The sequence below is a fragment of the Capricornis sumatraensis genome, chromosome 8 (assembly GCF_032405125.1).
Source record: "Capricornis sumatraensis isolate serow.1 chromosome 8, serow.2, whole genome shotgun sequence".
Taxonomy (NCBI): Eukaryota; Metazoa; Chordata; class Mammalia; order Artiodactyla; family Bovidae; genus Capricornis; species Capricornis sumatraensis.
Genome location: NC_091076.1, coordinates 73,917,538 through 73,941,716, shown reverse-complemented (window position 1 = coordinate 73,941,716; position 24,179 = coordinate 73,917,538). Strand labels below are relative to the sequence as shown.

General features: G+C 35.9%; 1 protein-coding gene across 2 annotated transcripts in view; it reads right to left on the bottom strand.

The window, feature by feature from the left end:
- Window positions 1–24,179, bottom strand: part of PAFAH1B1 (platelet activating factor acetylhydrolase 1b regulatory subunit 1) — a 66,132-nt gene that overhangs the window by 28,018 nt on the left and 13,935 nt on the right. For both annotated transcript variants that reach the window (XM_068976411.1, XM_068976412.1), the window contains one exon: window positions 8,420–8,640. In XM_068976411.1, the coding sequence (XP_068832512.1) occupies window positions 8,420–8,451 (32 nt within the window). In that variant the 5' untranslated portion in view covers window positions 8,452–8,640. The remainder of the gene's footprint in view (window positions 1–8,419; window positions 8,641–24,179) is intronic.

Sequence of the window (24,179 nt, the reverse complement as noted above, 5' to 3'; positions counted from 1 at the left end):
CAAAACAAAACAAAACCTAGCTTGGGAAACATGAACAAGTATACAGATACTATGGGTACCCAGGCAGAAAAGCAAAAAGAAATAGGCTGACCTAAAAAGACTCTGATGCTGGGAGGGATTGGGGGCAGGAGGAGAAGGGGACGACAGAAGATGAGATGGCTGGATGGCATCACTGACTCGATGGACGCGAGTCTGAGTGAACTCTGGGAGCTGGTGATGGACAGGGAGGCCTGGTGTACTGCAATTCACGGGGCCGCAGAGAGTCGGACACGACTGAGTGACTGGACTGAACTGAACTGAACTGAACTGAACTGAACATTTCTCCATTGCAACCTATAATGTCAGAGAATAATCATCATCTATAGTTACTTTGTTTAGAAGAAAACACACTAAACTTTTACTTTTTATTTACACAAAAAAGAAATGTATTTGTCTTCTAAAATAATGAAACAATACTGGCACATATCTTCATTCTACATTTATCCAGTTTCATTCTTCTCTTCAGAAGTAACCATGCTTAACACTTCAGGCCTTCATCTGTGCATCTACACAGATACAGGCACAAAAGAAATGAACAGCTGTGTGTGTGGGGGGGTATTTAACAGAAACGTATTATACCATCTTATTTAGCAACCAGATTACTTGACTTATCAAGACATCTTACAGACATCTTTCTGTGTAGAGACACACATAAATGTATTATATTTTTAAGCTACTGTTGACTCTGTTGGATTTCCTATGCAGATGCTATCACCTACAAACACACTTGGTCTCCTTCCTTTCCTATAGTTCTAATACTTTTTGTTGCCTCCCTGCACTGGCTAGAATCTCAAATACAAATATAAATGGTAGCAGGAGCATAGAACTCTGAACTTGTTCTAGACTTTAATGGAAATGTACTTGGTATTTCTAATGTCTGCTGTAGATTTCTGGCAACAAGCCTTAATCAAATTAAGTAAATATTCAATTTCTTATTTTCTAAGGAATTTCTAACAATAAGGACTAGGTATTAAGAATACAATTTCTATCTTCTCTGGACTGACCACATTTTTTCCTCCTGTTTATTAATACAGTAATTATACTAACAGGTTTCTAAACACTGAAAAACCTTTACATTCTGGCAATAAATCATATTTGGCCATAATTAATTTTTTTTAATATACTACCGGCTTCAGTTGTTTTATCTGAGTTCATTTAAGAATTAGCATTAAAAAAAAAAAAAGAATTAGCGTGTAGTGTTCTTTATTATTTTCCTCTTGCCTGCTGCTGCTGTCAGGGTTACTCCACCCTACTAAAATGAATTCCTAAGTTTTCCACCTTTTCCTGTGTTTTGGAAGAGACCTCATAATCTGGGAAGTTACTGGTCCTTAAAGACTTGACAGGAAGTCTAGGCTTGAAAATCACCTGAACTTGGTCTGTACCTATTTTTACCATTTCCTCTATAGTCAAGGTTCTATTCAAGTTTTCTAACTTCTCTTAAATCTGATCACATATATTTTCTTAGAGAATCACTCAGGTCATTTAGATTTTCAAACTTAAGAGAACATTCTCATAATTTTGAAAATCACCTGACTTCATTTTATGTTGCCTTTTTCATTACTGTTCATTTGTGTCTTTTCGCTTTCATTTTAGTCTCTTTTTAAAGCTAGTTTTTCATTTTACCTGTCAAATTACCAAGCTACATCTTCTATTTCATTAATTTCTGCTTTTATTTATGAATTCCTTTTTCTTGAAAGTTCATTTCTCTTTTTTTTAAAGATTCATTTAAGACTATCTAATTTTCTGTATGCTCTAAGGGCTATATATCCTAGGGGTTTTTGATGTGAGTACCATATTATTGATTTCTTCACTTTCTAAGGTTCATTTGGCTCTCTTTATTCCAGTTACTTAGAAGTATATATTTTAAATGCTCAGAGGGATAGATTGCATTATTATAGCGTTATGATCAGCAAATGAGGCCTATGTGATTTCTGCTTTTTCGGAATTTGAGATTTTTTTTGCAATCTAAAACATGGCAATTTTCCCCCTAATACTTATAATTGAGTGAGAAAAATGTATAATCTAAAAATTCTTCACTTTTTACTTATTCATTTTAGGAGCAAAAAAATGTATTCTCTGGCATGCAAAGACCCATAGAGGTCCATCTATAGGTCCATCTTGAAAAGGTACATAATGACAAAATCTACCCAACAACTCTTGATGGAAGTAAAAGAGGAGAGTGAAAAAGTTGGCTTAAAGCTCAACATTCAGAAAAGTAAGATCATGGCATCTGGTCCCATCACTTCATGGGAAATAGATGGGGAAACAGTGGAAACGGTGGCTGACTTTATTTTTCTGGGCTCCAAAATCACTGCAGATGGTGACTGTAGCCATGAAATTAAAAGACGCTTACTCCTTGGAAGGAAAGTTATGATCAACCTAGACAGCATATTGAAAAACAGAGACATTACTTTGTCAACAAAGGTCTGTCTAGTCAAGGCTATGGTTTTTCCAGTGGTCATGTATGGATGTGAGAGTTGGACTATAAAGAAAGCTGACTGCAGAAGAATTGATGCTTTTGAACTGTGGTGTTGGAGAAGACTCTTGAGAGTCCCTTGGACTGCGAGGAGATCCAACCAGTCCATCCTAAAGGAGATCAGTCCTGGGTGTTCATTGGAAGGACTGATGTTGAACCTAAACTCCAATACTTTGGCCACCTGACGTGAAGAGCTGATTCATTTTAAAAGACCCTGATGCTGGGAAAGATTGAGGGCAGGAGGAGAAGGGGACGAAAGAGGATGAGATGGTTGGATGGCATCACCGACTTGATGGACATGGGTTTGGGTGGACTCCCGGAGTTGGTGATGAACAGGGAGGCCTGGCGTACTGCAGTTCACGGGGTCGCAGAGTCAGACCACAACTGAGCAACTGAACTGAACTCAACTCAACTCAACAAGAGTAATCAAAATAAGAATATAAGAATGGACCAAACTCATCAAATTGTACATATTAAATGTGTATAGTTATTTATGTATCAACTATACTTCAATATAAGTGTTAAAAAGATACAATAGGAAAGTTGTTGCACGAAAGAATTAGGGAGTGAACATCAGATCAAACAGTTCAAATATCATCAACCAGGACAATGTAAAAATAACAGACTCCCTTCATCTTCCATGGAGGAGAATCAATGCATAAAATCTGATAAAGAAATAGAGGTATAAGATGTACAAAAGTTGCTATTAGATGAACTAGCAACAGATAGTAAACATTTCCAAACTCACAGAAAGGGTGACAAAAAATATTAATAGCAGTTTGCAAAGTATAATTCTATCTTATAAATCTTAAGGGGGAAGAAGATGTTCATGCAATTTTTGTAAACATATGAAAAATGTCTTCAAAAAATTATATAGGGGTAATGGTGGCCACTTCTCGAAACCGGGACTGAGAAAATGGGGGGTTAGGTTTACATTTTGACATACATTTCTTTTGGTAACAGAATTTTGTTTAATGAATAGTGAATTTAAAGTCAGAAAACTACCTCTGTTACTAGTTGTAAAATTGGATCATTTTAATTTCTCCCACCCTTGATTTATCTAAAAGATGCTTGTCATATCCACATAAATGGTTTCATGTTATTATTCATGTTTATATGCCCCCAGAGTAGTAAGAACACACAAGGTAGGCAATACACATTTGCTAGGTTGAATCACAAATTATGTTTCAAGTTTGTAAAAAAATTAATTTCATTTCTAGTCCAAAAAAGCCTAAAAGAATTTTATAGTTTAAACTGCTTGCCAACCTTTAGAAATGCTAAAATGTTACAAAGGCCAACTGAGGTGCCAAAATTTATCTTACTTGTAAGAGGCACATAAACACTTATTTCTTCCTATCATAGTAAATATGTGTTCAGATCATTTTCAAAAACAGGAAAAAAAGCAAAACCTTTCATTTTATTTCCTTCCTAAAAACTGGAGGACACTAAATCCGTATCCTAAATGTATATTTAGATCTGTGGGACAAATCTGCTTTGCTTGATGAACACTTTTAAGTCAGTTATCTCAAATTCTGTAAAAATTTAGCCACCTGAAATTAGGTTCTTCCCTTCTCAACTGATTTTTAGACAAATTAAAAGCTCTATTCTTGGCCATAATTTAAATATTCATCCTGATTATGAGGGTGATAAGCAAGACTTGCAGTCAGCTCTCACAAGTTATTTAGAAGAAAAGAATCTTCTACCTAAAGAAAAAATCTATCTAAAGAAAAGACAGAAACAAGAATGATTAAAAACCAGACAACCTAGAGGTCCATCAGCAGATGAATGGATAAGAAAGCTGTGGTACATATACACAATGGAGTATTACTCAGCCGTTAAAAAGAATTCATTTGAATCAGTTCTGATGAGATGGATGAAACTGGAGCCGATTATACAGAGTGAAGTAAGCCAGAAAGAAAAACACCAATACAGTATACTAACACATATATATGGAATTTAGAAAGATGGCAATGACGACCCTGTATGCAAGACAGGAAAAAAGACACAGATGTGTATAACGGACTTTTGGACTCAGAGGGAGAGGGAGAGGGTGGGATGATTTGGGAGAATGGCATTCTAACATGTATACTATCATGTAAGAATTGAATCGCCAGTCTATGTCTGACGCAGGATACAGCATGCTTGGGGCTGGTGCATGGGGATGACCCAGAGAGATGTTATGGGGAGGGAGGTGGGAGGTGGGTTCATGTTTGGGAACGCATGTAAGAATTAAAGATTTTAAAATTAAAAAAAAACAAACAAACCAGATATGCCTTCTATAAGATAAAAGTACATATGCAAGGTCAATCATTACAATATTCTTTGCAATTACAAAATAGTGGAAACTACCTATACGTTCAAACATGGAAGGAAGAATGGTTGAAAAACTGGTGTATAAACAGCGGAGTACTATCCAGCTATTGGAGGGGTGGGGAAAGAAGAGGATTTCTATGAACTGACATGAGTGAGTTCCAGGAGACACTGTTAAGTGAAAAAAAGTAAAATGCAAAAGAGAACATACAGTATGCTGCCTTTTAACTGTGAAAGAAGCAAAAAACAGGAAACATACATAATAAAGATGAGGAGCAGGTGCAATGTAAAACACAAGAAACTGGAAAAGCTATTAACAGAACAGATGTACCCAACTGTATTTCAAATGAATGATGTAACTACATGAAGAGGGAGAGAAAACACAAAATGAATCTATGTAACTTACATACTCAGTATTTCATTACACACTCTGTCTTCAGTAGAACGGATGGGGGAAGAACTGCATTCAAACTCTGGACCCTTTCCAGGAGAGTTTTCACTGGTAGGAGCATAGTAATAATTCTGAAACTATTTTAGAAGTATTACAGTCCTCCTAGAGGACAGCAGCAACGTCTGGAAATATTTTTGGTTATGGCATATAGTGGGCAAAAGCTAGGGATGTTGCTAAACAACCAAGCATGTACAGGACAGCCCCCACAGCAAAGAATTACTCAGTCCCAAATGTCAACTGTGCAAAGACTGAGAAACCTTAGCACAAATATGAGCTAGGGAGTCTGTATACGTGTTAACACATATATGTATTTCCTAGTTCTGTCTACTTAAAGGGCCCTAAAGCAAAGACATCCCTAGTAATGAGTACACTTAATGCCCAGATCTTGATCTCAAATACCACTCAGCTGGTAAAAAATCCGCCTGCAGTGTGGGAGACCTGAGTTCGATCCCTGGATTGGGAAGATCCCCTGGAGAAGGGAAAGGCTACCCACTCCAGTATTCTGGCCTGCAGAATTCCATGGACTATATAGTCCATGGGGTCGCAAAGAGTCAGACACAACTGAACGACTTTCACTTTCACTAAGAAGAACCTGGGCTTCTTGGAGCAATGGCTGACTCTATGGTTAAGGTAAACAAATTATTGAGGTAAACAAATTGTTAAAGTAAACAATAAGCTTGGAACATCCTATTATCCTAGAAAGTAAGGAATTGCTTACAAAAAATGATAGGGGCACATAAAAGAGCAAACTGAAGAGGCTCCTATGTGAAATCTGTGACAATTCAAGCACCCAAACAGTACAATAGTAATGAATGATAAACAACTGGAAATTTAAGAACCCATGAATTAATACCAATAATGAAAAGACACATACATAAAAGAAAGAAAAAGAAGATGCACTGATTACAGTAAAATGCTGAGTGCTGACTAATAAATACAGAATGAGTAGTAGTGTTAGAAAATCATCACTTTACAGCCATTGTAGTAAAGAATCATTCAGGCAAGAATAATCAATGGATGTTAAATCTAGGGGAGAAATATCGATAGGAAGAAGAATGTCTGCATCATCTTAAAGTGTCTCCCCATTTATTTGCTGAAGAGGAAATAACGGTAACTCTATAATGGAGACAATAGGCACTGAGACTGAGGGGTCAAAATTAACATCATCATTGAGGGATGTGCCTAGATATGATATTCTGACAAGAATTCAGTATTATTTATGTAGCATTCTGTCCAAGAATGCATAGACTGGCTCTAATTATGAGGAAGAAAACAAAATGAGAAACTCTATTTTGAAAAAAAAAAAGACTTCCCTGTTGGTCCCACGGTTAAGACTCCATGCTCCCGACACACGGGGCATGGGTTGACGCCCGGTCAGGGAACTAAGATGCCACATGCCACAGGATGCAGCCAAAACAAAGAAACAATCGAAAGACTCACAAATAACAAATGCTGGCAAGGTTATGGAGAAAAGGGAGCCCTCAAACACTGCTGATGGGAATGTAAACGGGCACAGCCAATGAGGAAAATAGTATGGAGGTTTCTCAAAAAACTGAAAATAGAACCATCACATGACCCAGCAATTCCACTCCAAAAACACTAACTCAAAAAGATATGTGCACTCCAATGCTCACAGTAACATTATGGACAATTGCCAAGGTATGGAAGCAACCTGTCCACCAAGAGATGAATGGGTAAAGATGATGTGGTATATATACAATGGAATAATACTCAGCTCCAAAAAGGAAAACCTTGCCATTTGCAGCAACATGGACAGACTTGGAGGGTACTATGCAGTCAGACAAATACTGTTATGATATCACTTATATGTGGAATCTGAAAAAATACAGCCAACTAGTGAATGAAAGAAACAAAAAAAACGGAAGCAGACTCACACAGAGAATAAGCCAGTGGTTGGTCATCAGTGGGGAGAGGCAAAAGGGGTTATCATGGAAATATATGAAATTGTATGCATGAAACATCTGAAAATTATAAAGCACTACAAAATTCAAAGAATCTCTCATTCAACAAGAAAAAACTTTAAATACTACTCAAAAATATTAATGCCATGAAAGACAAAGAAAGGTTGAGGAAATGTTCCAGATTAAATGAGATTAAAGAGACATGACAACTAAATAAACCCAATCCTGGACTTCATGGTATATCATAGAGGGGGAAAAAAATGCTACAAAGGATATTACTGGCCCAAGCAGTAAAACTGAAGTACATTTAATAAAAAGTGACAGTGTTAAATTTTACTGAAGTTGCTGTTTTATAGAAGAGTATAGTTATTCTTAGGAACTGCACAATGAAGTATCTGGGGGCAAAGGTCCTTCATGCATGCAATTTACTCTCAAATGGTTTTTAAAAAACTACACATGGCTAGGGTGCAAATGATAGAGCAAATGGTAAAAAAAATAACAGGTGAATTTGGATAAAACATATAATAAGTATTCTCTGTACTAATGCTACAACTTTTCTAGAAATCTGAAATTATTTCCAAATGAAGTTTTTCAAAACCTACAGGAAAATCCTTAAGAAACCTAGAATATGAAGTTAAAATGTCCCCCCAATGCTCCTCATCTATAAAAACAGAATGCTATAAAATATGGGATGCTTTAAGACACTATAAAATAGTACTAGTCACATAATTTCATGCTGTTTTCATTAATGCTCTTGCATTAACTATATTAGCCACTTCATAAACTTCATATACCATAGCCATTGGATGATCAAAGATGAAAAACATAGTAAGACAAAAAGGAAAGGCATTAGCAGTGACAACAACATAAAAGATTTCATTTTTCTAATACATGGATTCCAGACAAAAAAAAATGTGAAGTGCTTTGAAGCACCTACCTTCCTATTGAACATAAGATAGTTAAGACAAGCTTAGAATAAAACTTATCCCAAATAACTTACTTGTTTTTTCTGCTTCAAAAGTACACATGATGTCAAAAGGGTAAGTAACACTAAGTCAAAATAAGACACAGTTCTAATAGTCAGACCAAATAGCCCAAACCAATATTTGAACCCTCATAACAGTTTAATTTAGAATACATCTCTCAAAGCTGTATTTTAATCTACTACTTTGTCTTTTATGAGAGGATTAAAAAACAACAACACAAAACAGAGAAACTTACAGTTCATCTCGTTGTCTCTGGGACAGCACCATTTTGGCTGTAATATCAAGTTTATTCAATATAGTGGTATGTCCCTCTTCTGGAAAATCAAAAAGCTTTGCAATCCCTGGATTTGTAATTAAATAAGCCACTAAGTGGCTTCCACGCAGGGGAAAATGATTCTTTCACAAGTGAATCCAACGTGTAACCAGGAGATATTCAACAAGTAAGGTTCATTCCACCTAAGGAGAGAGAGAGAAAGATTATTTCTTTCACTTAGAATTTAAATTATTACTTGCTGTATACACTCTCAAAGGTGAGGTTTACTATGATGATAATATGAATACCAAATGATGTTTTTCAACCTACTGTGAAAATCAATGCCAAAATAGTCATTTTATGTATTTTAAATGATCTTTAACAGTTAACTGAGCCAAAACAACACTATTGAATTTTATTGAATTTCAAATATTAACATATAACTTCTAGAGAAGAAAACAGTTTTTCCTTAATGACAAAAACAAATTTTCTAATTTACAAAAAGTATTACCTGAAAAAAGTAACAATATAAGTATTTCACAAACTGTCAACAAGTCAAAGGTTCTAACCATAAATAAATTCAAGATTGAATGTCAGCAACTAGTAACCTTACAACAGCTGATATTATTTATAATGTAAATAAACTATTTAGCTAATCTAATGCCCTCTTAACCAATACATTTAATCAAGAAATAATTTAGCATTGTTCAATGCTTAAGAAGTATGTATTTAAACTGAATGGAGTACATACTTCTTTGTACTCAACCCAATTCTCTAATCTTGTTAATATTTCAGAGCCCTTTGTAACTGCAACACATGATCGGTTCAATGAGAATGTAGGTACAAGAAAAATCGAGAATTATTTCTTAAGGAATTATTTTTCAAATCTCCTCTACTTTGTAAAAGTTTAAGTACAGTTTGTCTTATCACACTGTATAAATATAGCTAGAGAAAACAATTTTCCTTCAATTAAAAATACGTTAAGTCTGGAAAAAAAATAAACATGGAAGAATCTCATTATCACACCAACTATTTACTATCAATCTTACTATGATAAAACATTAGAACAAGCATATGAAAACAAAAGTATGTGATATCCTGAAAAAAAAATAGCTAGACAGAATTTCCACTGTAACTGGAAAATATAGTTGACACTTGAACAACACAGGTTTGAACACTTAAAATTTTAGCCTCACTTTTCTAAGTCTTAATTGTCACACCAAGCCAAACCACCTAGGAACTCATATACTCTAACAAGCAGGTTCAACAGGATTATCTTACGTTGGTGACTATGTGAACTGTCTACAGATATCTATTACTGGGACAATAGTAACCCACTGACAGAGCATTAATCACATAAATCAGAGTGAAAAAGAAGCAACAAAAATGAAAAAACTCCACAATATTATGTACATTACAAGGTTCAGTTTAACTATGGAGAGACTACCTCTAGACAAAAAAAGCAAATTAATGTACAAGAATTACTATAGTTATAGAACATTAGCATGACCTAATCAGGATAAAACTAAGATATAAAGAAATCATTGAATATAATAGTGTACTGCACAAATTTATCCATTCAACATACACTAAACACAATGAACCAGACATCATGTTTAATGAGGGCAAAGAAAAGACTTCTCGGTCTTTACACTGAAGAAGTTACAGTCTTCTGGAAGAGTCAGCCAAGCAGTTAAAACTGTGTGAAATGTGTGACAAGGATTTCCAAAGAGTAGATGATGATGATTCAACATAAAGCTGAAGAGATAATAAGGACAGGCTAGGCCAGAAAACAAGCTCTGGTCTTTACAATTTATCCTAGGAATAATGGGGAGCCCCTGCTTTTTTTTAAAAGAAAAATCACTCTCATTTCTATAGTGAAGAAAGGACCATAAAGACGGGAAAGGAAGAAACCAGGTAAGACATTTGCAGCAATGAAAATGGAGACCTACACTAGAACAGGAGCTGTAAAGAGAACCCGAAGGGCGAGAGCAAAAGGTCAGCCAAGGGGTCAACTCAAAAAACTTCTAGATTAGAAACAAGCTGAACTAAGTAGAACTACATGTGAAGGGATGAAGAAGTGTGACTCATTCCATCTTTAGAAAAGAGTCTACAACAGAGGCTGAGGAAGCAATTAAAGAAATAGAAGTAAAAAGGAGAGGGAATATGTCACAAGTCAATATGGGAATATTCTAAGGAGAGACAATCAACAGTACCCGAAGTTATCCAACTGTCAAGCAAAACAAGGTATGAAATGGGTCTGTTTCATTCATTATACAGTTCACTGATAACCCTGATGAGAATAATTTCAGTAAAACGGTATAAGAGCATGGTTCAGCATTGCAACACCCATAATCAAATGGGCTGATGAGTGCACAAAGATGAAGATGGTTACCATAAATATCTTAGAAACAGATGGAAGTATTGAAAAGCAGTTTTTATGGATTGTTGTTTTTCTCAACCTAGCAAGATGCTTAAATGTTAATGGTGGAAGGAAAAAAAGACACAGGAGAAATAAAGGAATGAATAATTTTAGTATCACCATTTTCACCACCTAATTAACCAAAGACAAACAAACAACCAGACATGATGTATCCCCTGACAGAATAACACCACACACCTATAAGGTACTGTCACAAAATCAAATCTGAATCTGTTCAAGTTTCTGGCTCCAACTATCAATTACCAAGAAGCATAAAGGGCCGAAGAATATGTGAAAAACACTACAGAGATATAACCAGTAAAATCCAGATTGTGAAAAACCCTATAAAATAAATGACCCAATTTCTTCAAATAAATTCCAAGGAAACTGAGAGACAGAGAGAGAGAGCTGGAAAGGGAAACCTATAGATTAAAGGAGATAATTGATATAACCACTGGAATACACTGACCTTACTTAGATCTAAATTTTTTTTAAGTATAAATAATATTTGTGAAACAAACCAATTAAACATTTGGGGATATGTGAACACTTGACTGAATGTCTAATGATATTAAAGAATAACTGTGACTGTTTCAAGGGATAACAGTATTGTGATTATTTTTAAGTCATTTAAAAATATACAATGAAAATTTTATCAGTAGAATGATGTCTAGGATTTGCTTTAAAAAATTTTGGAAGAGTGGATGGAGGGATATATATGAAAAAATATTAGCTTTGAGTTGATAACTGTTGAAGCTGGGTAATGAGTACATGAATGGTTAATTTTCTCTACTTTTGTTTATGGGTCTGAAGTTTTCCATATTTAAACAAAAATCAGAATAGAGAAATACTCAATGGGAGGAGGAGGAAGAAAACGGAATGAGAGATCTAGATACAAAAATGACTTACCTCTTCTACTGTTATTATGAAGGAGAAAAACGTGAAATCTTTTTATTTCAGGAAAATAGGAAATGAGGTCACTTGCTGGGTAGGGGGAGTAAGGAAGAAGGCATTAAGAGCCTTGAAATAGCTGCTATGAAGAAAGAGGACAAAAATTTACAACAGGAAGTACAGGACGGACATTTTTAAGATTGGAGACCACAAACTTTTGGTGGTGACAATCTTGCAAACATGTGACTTTTCTTTGGCAGTTGTCTGGCTACAGAAACAGAAAAGTCACACATTCAGAGATCTAGGATTGGGTTGAAGGTTTACAGGGTATGTGTGATGAATGCATAATGAGGAGATTGGAAACAATGGATCAAAGAGCCTCAGCCCCAGTGTGCAGAAAGTGAAAACTGAAAAGGCAAACAGAGAGTAGAGGGATCAAGAAAGCAGAGTTTTCTATTTCCCAGGAGACCACTTGAAAGGTGGTATGTCAGAGTAGGATGATTAAATTTGAAACATCTCGATCTGCTAATTATATATTATTTACTACTATAGGTTAATGTTTTCACTACAACAATTTATTATCAATCTGTATTTATAACCAACAGTACAAATTAACTAGGCAGTATTTTCATACCACCTGGGGAGGAGTCCTAAATCTCTTGGGGAGTCACTAAATTCGTTTGACAAGGTGATAAAGAGGCAAGACCTCTTCCCTCAAAAAAGCACATATGAAGATAAAATATTAATACATACATGCATTTTAAGGGGGGTTCACAAATCCTTCCAAAGTCAACATAATGAGCGAAAAGACTTCTCATTTTTGAAATATATTTTGGCAGTACTCCAACAATCCCCTCTAAGCTACTTGCATGTACCACAAACATATTTCAAAGAAGAGTTTGGTTTATCCATTAGCATGCATGTCAATATCCAGACATTCTCAGAGATCAGATCTGTGTTGCCTGAGCGCTAGAAACAGAGGCTTCTTCAGCATGTTTTTTGGAACGCAGAATTCTTAAGCATTCTACATTCTAACACAACATACAGTTTCCTGCCACACCAAAGCAACTCTCCTAGACAACATCATTTATTATGGCTTAGGTATGTACCTCACCACAGAAAGAGAAAGGGGAAAAGTAAAAATAGAAAACAGGAAATAAACAGAGTATTAAAAAATAATCTTAGTCAGTGAATTACTAATTTAAGTTCCTCTCATTTTGTTTCAGTGTGTTAATAACATAGGTTTCACACTTATCAAAACTTTTATAAAATATCAATAATCTATTTTGTACACTGTTTCTTGCTAACTAGGAGTTTATGAAAGAGGGGAAACAATATAGAATATAAAGGATGTACATGAGGGAAAACATAAAGAGGCAATTACATGTTAGCAGTAGAGGTGTACTGACATAAAGAATGCCAACTGGCAGGTTTACTTATCATTAACATTAGATGTAGAAGACTTTAAGAAACTCACCTAAGACTTTTACACTAACGGATTGCCAATGGCTCCTGGTCTCATGTAACTGTCACTCAACAATGCAGATTATCTACCTTCCTTGAACAGCAGGTTACAGTTCCTAACCCTAATACAAATAATACAATCCAGATATAGCAACTCGGAAAGGCAGAAGCTATTGTCAAGGGTTACTGAGTACCTTTCCATACTAGCTTTCTAGAGTTAAATAAAAATCTCCTGTTTGCCAATAAACTATTGCTTCATGAGAAACAAAAACTGGTCATCTCCCAAAACAGGGTCCTGGCTCCTTGGATAAAAATTTTTTTTCACTTGTTCTGTCTTCTCCTCCCCTCACCATCCACAAATTGTGTGCACCATCAAAATCATCCTGATTTCTGTATAATAAACCCAACAGAACATAAACATATATGTTCTGACTTGCACCGTCCTCACTGAACAGAAGTAAAAAGGAGGACCATCACTCATCCATTTAAACAGTGGTGGACATATTGGGTGTCCCAGCAAATTCTTCCTCACTTCACCAAGTAATGCTTGGTATCATGGCACGAAACATGAGGTTACCGGTTTCTCTAAGTTCTCAATATTTGACTTTGACTATTATTATATGTAAAAACAGTTTTAAACTATATCATTAATGCTATACTGCAATGCAGTCAAATAATAAAAAAGTACACTTACCTATGAAATTAATGCATTGCCTATTCTGAAAAACACCCCAGTCAAATTTAAATTTTTTAATTTACAGTTTAATTCTGTAAGACTGCATCAGACAACAAAGTACCCTCAAGAGCAACTTCATTTCCTTTCATCAATTTTTGTGATTTCCTCACTTCTCCACTTACAGAGATAAGCTTCTAGAGTTTTGAGGTTGTTTTCTAATAAAACAAAGATGTCAAAAGTAATTAAAACATTAATGGTCCCTGCAGTATCCTGTGCTGCGTGATTAATTAATATGAAGAAGTTAGATTTTCCCCACCCCCACAATTTGAAAACACTAGATCACTGAAAGTTCTTCATCAAATACCTAGGCTTTAGTGTCCACCTGTTCTCATTCTCTTTCAGCTTGGAGGCCCACGATTCACCGGGACCTGCTGCTGGCAAGCAATAACAAAAACTAAAGCAAAAAAGGACCAGGTTGGGTCATCAATGAGGGATTGACTAAGTGAAGGCACAGTTCATCTTCTGTAAAAGCAAAATTCTTCCAATAGCTACACCATTTCCTCACTTCACTATTAGCTACAGCTGTCTACTATATCTCATTTTGCAAGATTTAAGTCATTCATCCAAAATTTATATTCAAAATATTTTGCATTTTTTCAATTAGCTTTGGGCCAATGATTAAGATACCACCTTTTCTACTGAGAATTACTCATACCAATATCAAGTCTAGTAACTCTTAGTATTAAAGGCAAGTGTTGCAAATAGTTCCTCCACTGCTTTAAATTATAATGAATAAAGTAGAAATAGTATTTTTTTTTTCTTTCTCTCTTTTAAAAACTCTTAGCTGCAGCCTATGGGATCCAGTTCCCTGACCAAAGATCAAACCTGGGCCCCCTGCATTGGGAGCGCAGACCCTTAGCCAGTGGACCACCAGGGAAATCAACATTTAAAACAGTAGACTCTGAGTAGAGCAGACTACCCTCCACAGTGTGGCTGGGCCTCATCCAATCTGTTGAAGGCCTGAAAAGAAAGCTGTGCAAGGCCAGCAGACTGCCTCTGGATTTGGGAGTTGCAATATCAACTCTTCCCTGGGTCACCAGCCAGTTACATTTTGGACTTGCCAACCTTCACAACCACATAAGCCAATTCCTTAAAATCTCTCCCTCTGTTCTCTCCCTCTCCCAGAGATTGACTGTAGTCACTTTTTCTTTTCGATATATACATAAGTCCTACTGGGTGTCTGGCTGGAGAACCCTAATAATATGCCCCCAAGCCCTTGGTTCTGTTATAATAATATAGCAGACATTAATATTATAGCCTTAGCCTATCACTAAACTCTACTGGAATGAATACTCTTCACCCCTCATACTGCTTAAATTCTACTCCCTGGATCCTCACCAGGGAAATCAACGCCCTTAAGGATCATCAAATATAAAAAACTGAGTCCTACTTAAAATAGACAAGAGAAACGTCCTGAACAAAAGGCTTGTTGTTCAGTCACTCAGCATGTCCGAATCTTTGCAACCCCATGGACTGTCGCATACCAGGCTTCCCTGTCTTTCACGATCTCCCAGAATTTGCTCACACTTGGGTCCATTGAGTCGATGATGCCATCCATCCAACCATCTCATCCTCTGTTGCCCCCTTCTCCTTCTGCCCTCAATCTTTCACAGCATCAGGGTCTTTTCCAATGAGTTGGCTGTTCGCATCAGGTGGCCAAAGTATTGGAGGCTCAGCATCAAAAAAAGGCTACTGAGGCGCAAAACAGATAACTGAGAACTCGCCTATCCTGTTTCATTGTCACTCTCTCCACTGCAAGTGGAGTCTTTGATATCCACTGCCACTGCAACTTATAAGCACCATCTCATTACTGCGGACTTTTCAGCTCTTCTCCTTCCTATCCTTGTTTCTTTTTTCTTGGCCTGTCTACCTCATCATTCTTGGCTTTCCCTTTACGGACATTAATCAGGATGCCTTCTCATTCTTATAACACACCCACCAAATACATGCAAGATATAATCTTTGTCCCCACAGTGATCACCTGTTGACCGATGATCAAAGATCACTTCTTTGTTGACTAGAATCTTTCTCTTCTTTGACTTAAGGCATGAAGCCATTTTGAACACCTGAGGGTTCCAAGTGGAATTCTGACCCGGTTAGATTTGACTGTATGTATATCCCTTCCTACTGCTTTTTATCTCAAATCAGTTTTCTGTGTGATACAACTGTTTGTGTCTATCAACAGTGAAACAGAATGTGAAAAAAGACAACTATTTGCTGTTTTAATATGCTTTTAGAAATTGCAGGTCACTTTTTTCCTTTTAAATTCACTCTGATGTCAAAATATACTTAAATGAAAACGAGGAAAAGATCTATTTAAAAGGTTGTTTTACAGACATACAGCCTGACAGAACCACTGACGAAACAAAACAGTCCTGGAATATAAACTATTCCTCCTAAAAATATTAAGTTTCCTATAAATTGTGTTCTACTTCACTGAATCCATTATTTCTAGGTTCACTGGGATTCTATGATGCCAAATATGTCTCTCATAAAAATAAACAATACTGAATTATACTACCTGCTCTCTAATAAAAATTCCAACTTGCATTCTATTATTATACTGAATGACATCAAAATAAAAAATGAATTCACCAAACTGATGCTGATGACCTCTACTATGAGTTTACATAAATTTAGGCAATGATTCTTTAGGCTAAGAAACACCTCTGGGACACAAAACAATGAATGCCACATTTGTATTTTTTTCAAATTAGATTTACTAAAAGTAGTTGAAGGAGAAGTGGGGTTAACTATGGATTTTTACCATGAATCTACATTTGAACCACTTGAGAAAATTCCTGAAAATAATCATGCTAGGCCTTATCCTAGCAATTCTGAGGTGCCATAGAGATTTTAAAATTTTCTCCAGATGATTCTGATGCACATCCTCAGTAGAGAACCATATAGTCAACATTACAGACTGTAACCAGTCCTAAAGGGCCAAAGGCAAAATTATAAAAGAAGGGGAAATCAAGAAATCTTCAGTGTCAGAACTAAAAGGAGCTCCAAGGGCAAAAATCAAATCAGGAGGCCAAGGTACTCAGGTTTCAAAGGTAACTGCAACAACTGTCACCCAAATTCAAATAAATATTTACAAACCCTTTCAGATATATCTTGAGGAGACATCTTATACTAACAGGAAAAAAAGGTCAATACAACACTTTGAAGTAACTAAGCATTTTTCATTATAGTTAGGCTGTTATTAAAGGTTTGTTTTTTTTAATCCTTCAAGAAGAAAATACTGCTGGCTTGTTCATTACACAACTCTATCTAGTCCTAGTCTTCCTGGAATGTTCTAATAAAGATACATTCTTTTGTTAACTGTATTATTTTGTGCTTTTGTCTCATCCTATCTCTTCTCCTTTGTATCTAGACCAGGGGTCAGCAAACTTTTTATAAATGGATAGACAGTATAGATAAATATTTTAAGTTTTGCTGACCTTATGGTTTCTGCAGCAAGAAAGCAACAATAAACAATATGTGGAGTATCTGTGTCTCCGAATCAATAAAGCTTTTATAGACACTGAAATTTCAATTTCATGTAACTTAAATTATTAATTTATAAAATTAAAATTGGAAATTATTTTAGAAGCGGAATTGTATAAAAATGTTTACAGAACAAATTTTTACAAACTTCTTTCCCACCACTAAAAACTGAAGGGAGGATCCAGCTTGTCAGACATAGTTTGCAAACCCCCTTATCTAGACAAATGAAGTTACCCGGTACAAGCTACTTTAAATGTTAATAACAGTAGAATCTCTTTCATAGGGCTGTCAGGTGGATTAAATGATTTGACATACATAAATAAAGTGCTTAGAACAGTGCCTGGTACACAGTAAGTGCTATATGATTTTACACACACACAGGAAGAGATAAAGAAACTAAAATAAATATTTCCATATCTCCTCTACTTTAATACCCTTTCATTCGTTATCACACTGAGACATTTTACCTAAAATTTGACTATTATACAAAAGAAAAATCACTGTTGAGGCAGAAAAAGTATCCAATTATGAGTTTATCAGCTTTTCCTAGAAACTAATTTTCTAAGTTTTTTTTTCCCTCAAAAGTCCAAATGCATCCACCTGAATTTATTCACAGCAATAATCTCATTAATCTGAATCTCAAGCAAAAAAAAAAAAAACCCTCACCTACCTACTGAAGTAAATATTTACAAAGATCTACATTAAGACCTCAAAGGAGGACATAGGCTTCTAATTTTCAATACACTAATGCAATTGCTTCCCTGGTGGGTTTCCCTGGTAGGTCAGACAATAAAGAATCTGCCTGTAATGCAGGAGACCTGGGTTTGATCCCTGGGTTGGGAAAATTCCCTGGAGGAGGGCATGGCAACCCACTTCAGTATTCTTGCCTGGAGAATCCCTGTGGACAGAGGAGCCTGGTAGGCTACAGTCCATGTGGTCACAAAGAGTCAGAGATGACTGATCAACTAATCACAGCACACACTGCAACTGCAGTTAGGAAGAACTTGTCTATAAATGCATGATTACATTATAACCAAGACATGGCTTACAAATCCAGGTTTAGCATTCTTTTTCCTTTACTTAAGCAGCCAATTTAATTAACCAAGGAAACTCGGCAACTCTCACCCTGGCTTGCTGCTGCTGCTGCTAAGTCGCTTCAGTCGTGTCCGACTCTGTGCGACCCCAGAGAAGGCAGCCCATCAGGCTCCTTCTCCAGGGATCCTCCAGGCAAGAACACTGGAGCGGGTTGCCATTTTCTCCTCCAATGCATGAAAGTGAAAAGTGAAAGGGAAGTCGCTCAGTCATATCCGACTCTTTGCGACCCCATGGACTGAAGCTTACCAGGCTCCTCCGTCCATGGGATTTTCCAGGCAAGAGTACTGGAGTGGGGTGCCACTGCCTTCTCTTAAGCCTGCTTAAAACTAAAGTGTTAAAAAAAAAAAAGAAAAAAAACTAAAGTGTGAATCAAAGAATGTAAAGAAAAGTCAGGCTGAACTCAGGTGAGGCCATTTATCTCCAGAAAGGTATAAAGAGGCAGCATTCCTTATGCCCAAGTCTTCATTATAGAAATATTTCATTTTGGGTATCTGCCACCCATATGTCTTGCAATTTTCCATTTCCCTTCAAGATTCACCCCAAAGGCAACTCATCATCACCTCTGTGACTCCTTCTTTGGATAGACTGTTCTCACTGGAGCAGCTTACTGCCTAGTCTTTAATCTCACTGTGCCATATACATATAATCCTAACAGCTACCATTTACAGAATGACTTTATAGGTTAGGCTCTTTTCCTGAAATATTTAATTCTTACAACTCTCAGCAAAAAACAAAAACAAAAACACGAATACACTTATTTAACAGATGAGGAAACAAGTTCACTAAGGTTAGAGCATGTATCAAGGTCAAAATGTGAAACAGTGGCCAGGCCAGGATTCAAATCCGGTTTGCTTTTTACTTCCACACAAAAGGTTTCAGTAGGAATGAGGACAGAAGGGAGGCCAAGAGGGCAGGATTCTGTTTTTTAATCTGTTCACATACTGGATTTCTGCACACAAGTTTTTTTGGAGAAGTTTCCACTGTTAAGATAAATTTGAAAAATCACAGATTTTATGCTGGGCTGCCTCCCACATTCTTTATAACTATATACATGCCGACTCTGCTGCTGCTGCTGCTGCTGCTGCTAAGTCGCTTCAGTCGTGTCCAACTCTGTGCGACCCCATAGATGGCAGCCAACCAGGCTCCACCGTCCCTGGGATTCTCCAGGCAAGAACACTGGAGTGGGTTGCCATTTTCCTCTCCAATGCATGAAAGTGAAAAGTGAAAGTGAAGTCACTGAGTCGTGTCCAACTCTCAACGACCCCATGGACTGCAGCCTACCAGGCTCCTCCGTCCATGGGATTTTCCAGGCAAGAGTACTGGAATCGGGTGCCACTGCCTTCTCCAACATGCCGTCTCTAGTACCAGACTTATCTCCTCAGGGGCAAACACTGAACTGAATCTGCCTCTCTAGTGTTTGAATGGAGTCAAGCCTTGAAAGCAAAATTTTCCACATCAAGTAAGTGTATTTCCACAGTTATAAGCAATTATACAATAATTTATAAGTCCAAAGCAATTTAGTCAATAAAATTCTTTCATATATGATTAAAAAAAAAGAAAGAAACCAAGTGAGCTTTAAAATGTTTTCCAAAAACATCACATTTCTTCAGTATTCTTCAACATTCAAAAGCTTTATTTTAATAAAATATCAATTATATAGCCACTGTCAAGTAGTATTAGCAAACGGTATTAACTATGTTTTTTTAATTGCCATACATATTAGAATTAAACCATATAAAACTGTTGATAATGGCAATTCCACAAATTCAATCTAACGCTTATCAATGGTATTTAAACACCACTAACAAAACTCTCAGCAACTAGCTGAGGGACTTAGTTTTGACAAAAAAAAAAAAATTAACCAGAGTAACTCCCTCCTTCTCTGAGATTTCATAGTTCTTTGTACATACACATATTTAACATTTCTCACAGCACACAGTAATTATCTGCCTTGATGTTGTCTCAACAACACTCCTCCAAAGCTGCAAATCTGACATATTCCTCATTGTGTGTCTACCAAATATTATGGTAATCCACACACAGTAGGGATCAAGTAAGCATTTCTATGTCTGCTACAGGAATCACAGTAAAACTGAGATTAAAAATTTACCATGTCCTCAGAAATAAAAGATGTATTCTATCACTTTATTCCCATCACTCTTTTCCAAATTCTGAAATATGGGCAATAAAATACATTTAAATCCAGCTGCTTAGAGCTGGATTTGATGTAATTTTTTTCTTTTAGAAGATTTAAAACTAATGTCATAAAAGTAAACCAATTTAAAAATCCTGTAGAAAATCAATGGCCTGTCCCAACTTTATAATAAAACTTTAAAAATTAAAGATCATTTAATCTTCTAATGCACATATTAATTACTCTTCTGGTATTGTTTAAAAATGCAAAGAACAAGTGACAGTTAGATAAACTTAACCAAAGTCACACACACAAATCCATTACCTTAAAACTCAGAGGAAAAAGTTCACTAATACTTCTAAGTATACAAACAATAACAAAACATATTGTTCTGTTGCCTTTTTTTAAAAAAAGTACAAGTTACAGTGAATACTGATGCAGACAGCCCAAAGAAATTATAACAATGCAGGAATCACAGCAATTCTTAAGAACAGAGCAATGTTCTAAAATTGATGTTCCATGATGACTGCTTTGGAGATAACGTACAGGAGATAAAAGAGAAAGGGCAGGCTATAAGTAGAAAGTAAGAGAGGGCTGAACTAGGATGGAAGCAGTTAACAATGACTTGGGGGAAAAAAGAGCTTTACAGTCAAAAGGGAATTACGCAAAAGTGCGATTTTTCTTTTTGACCTGGTCTACTACTTGCTCCTGGTTTTAAAGATGGATTTCTCAAGGATATGATCTTGGTCCTAAAGGTGGATCCCCTTTAGAGGATCTTTACCACCAAAGACAACTGGCCACAATCCACTTGGAAAACTTTCATTTTATCTCAACTGAACTGATTTCTAGTTTACTACTATCCACATTCAATGCTTTCCTCCACTGCAACACTGAGAAGTAACTATATTCTTAGCGTCAATTATTCAGTTGTTTTTTTTTTTTACTGAGGACCTACCAAGGCAGGTTTTAGAAGGAAGGAAATAATATGTTGACTATAATATGAAAAAAATAACCAAATGTAAAATTATTTTAAGCAATTAAAAAATACAGTACTGCTAAAAAGCTGAGGCATATCTATTACCCGACATAAATAAAAACACCTCCTTGTATTTACCAGGAGTCCACTGTTATAGGAATGGTCTGCTGAAGCAACTGGTTTTCAGCAGCATAAAACAGAGCTGTGTACTGACCCCCCTTTTTCTTTAACTCTATTTCTTAATGACTTTACCAGTTTGGGATATTATGGAAGAATGCTGCTCCTTACACCCTCAAATAAGGCAGGAATGTAGCAGATAGGAATCTACAAGCACTCCCACAAAGTTTATTTGGGTAAAACTAAGTTTTCACAAAACTACTTAAATCCTACATATAAATGGTTTGTGCCTGAAGTATGGAACACCCGCACTTCAGGTACTTCCCAAGAAGCTTAATCTCAATATGTACCAAAACTGGATTGAGGCGCAAAAACAAAACAAAACCTGGATTGAGGGAAACGCTATCCATCGGTCAAACAATCCACCCACTCCTTCAGACTTGACTCTCATATGACGTGGTTGGTATTTCCATATTGAGTGTTGTTAAATACTAGACATGTATCTACCTTAGAGATGTTGATGACAGAAATGATAATTACACATAATCTTCTTTATGAGGACCCCTATGAGAAATTACAGTCTGAGAGTACCAAATGTTAGTGACCTTTCTGAACTAATTGGTTCACTTTTATCTTAAGGACATTGTGAAAAATAACCTAACTGGTATTTTTTTCCTCCTGCCACCACATAGAAAGTTCAGTCAAATCTGTGCTCTCTGCCTGCAGGAAGACTGCTGTGACAGACCTTTCTGGCCTAGATTCTGATTCTGTTTTATCCTTACCCTTTGTTTCTTTTTTCTCTTTGTTTTTAATTTGTGGTATTTTGTAGTTTATGCATCTTTATAAACTGCTTTAAATAGATTACAAATCAAATACAGAGACTAACTAGGCAGGTAAAAGTGTGAATCAGCTAGAAATAAAGCAACAGTGGTAGAACTGTGTGTTTTTTTAAAAAAGTAAATCTAATTAAAAACAAAAATCTGAGCAGACAAAACACATTTCTAATCTGAATCCTGGACTATCCATTTGCAGCCTCTGAATAGGCACTTTTTCTTGACAACTGCAGTTCTCTAGCTATACCTTTCCCCCATTGTTTATAAAGACATCAATAGGAAAGTATTTCTTCACTATAAACAGTACAAGGGCAATAATAAACAATAACGAAGTGGTAGGACCTTGTTTCACTGGAAAGTTTTATGCCCATCTAAAGGAGAGCAGCTGTGACTCAGTTTAGGCCAACTGCTGCCACAGGAAAATGTGCGCCCAGCTGTTGCCAAAGCTTCCAATTTTTCAGGATAATCCAAAAAAACCTAATTCTAAGATAATGACTCAAAAAAAAATTTTTTTTAACTATGCAAGGACAAGAGAAATGCATTTACACTTAGTTCATCATAAAGGCCACCAGTGTGCAACCCCTGGCCCAATACTGAATTAAACATAGGTTTTCTGAACAGACTGAGGAAAATGCAACAAAATTTAGGAATTTATGGTCTAAAATCAATGTCAACAATATTATTCATTCTATTTATTCAATTCAAAGCATACAATTTACTAAAGAATATTTAATCAACCTTAAGATAAAACTTTGTGAAACAAAAACAAAATTTATCATCTGCAGACACCTTTTTCATGTTTACTGCAACACTATATATCTAACAGTGAAAATCTGAAAACAATTTAAAGGCCTATTTCTGTACTATAGGTATAACAAACTAGAGATGATTTTATATATAAATTATTTATCACAATAAACGATCTACATACATCAATATATCTAGAAAACATTTTTTAGGTGAAAAAACAAGTTGCAGAATATACAGTATAACATTCATGTAAACTCTAAACTTGATTATACACTGTTTATGGATACATTTATGTATAGAAAAAGTATAAAAACAGAATAAATATATACAATCTTTAGGCAGAACTTTATCATTAGAAAGAGGGAGGGTGAGTAGGACTGGAAAGTGGGTGTCAACTCTAACTGTAATAAAGCCGTATTTCTTTAAAAAAAAAAACTTTAAAGCAAAATGTTAACATCTGTTAATTCAGGTAGTAGTTATGTGGGCATTTTGTTATATCATCACAGGTATTTCTCCTGCATATCTGACATTCCATAATAAAAATAAACTGTAAATATGTAAAATAAAATTTAAAAGAAATGACATCTAGATCCCATGATGGGCCCTCTTACAACAAGCTGAATATATAAATGCTATGAAAGCCCTGAAGGAATCAATCCTATACTTTTGAGGTCCTACTGTGTAGAATTTTGAAGTCAAACAGTGGAGGTTCAAATATCAACTACAAACTGACCTTAGGCAAATTTTCAAAATTCCTAAGCCTGTTTGTCCACATAAATCAAACAACTGTGGTGAAGCTTAAGGAGTTAATCAGTGTTAAGGGCTTCTCTACCAT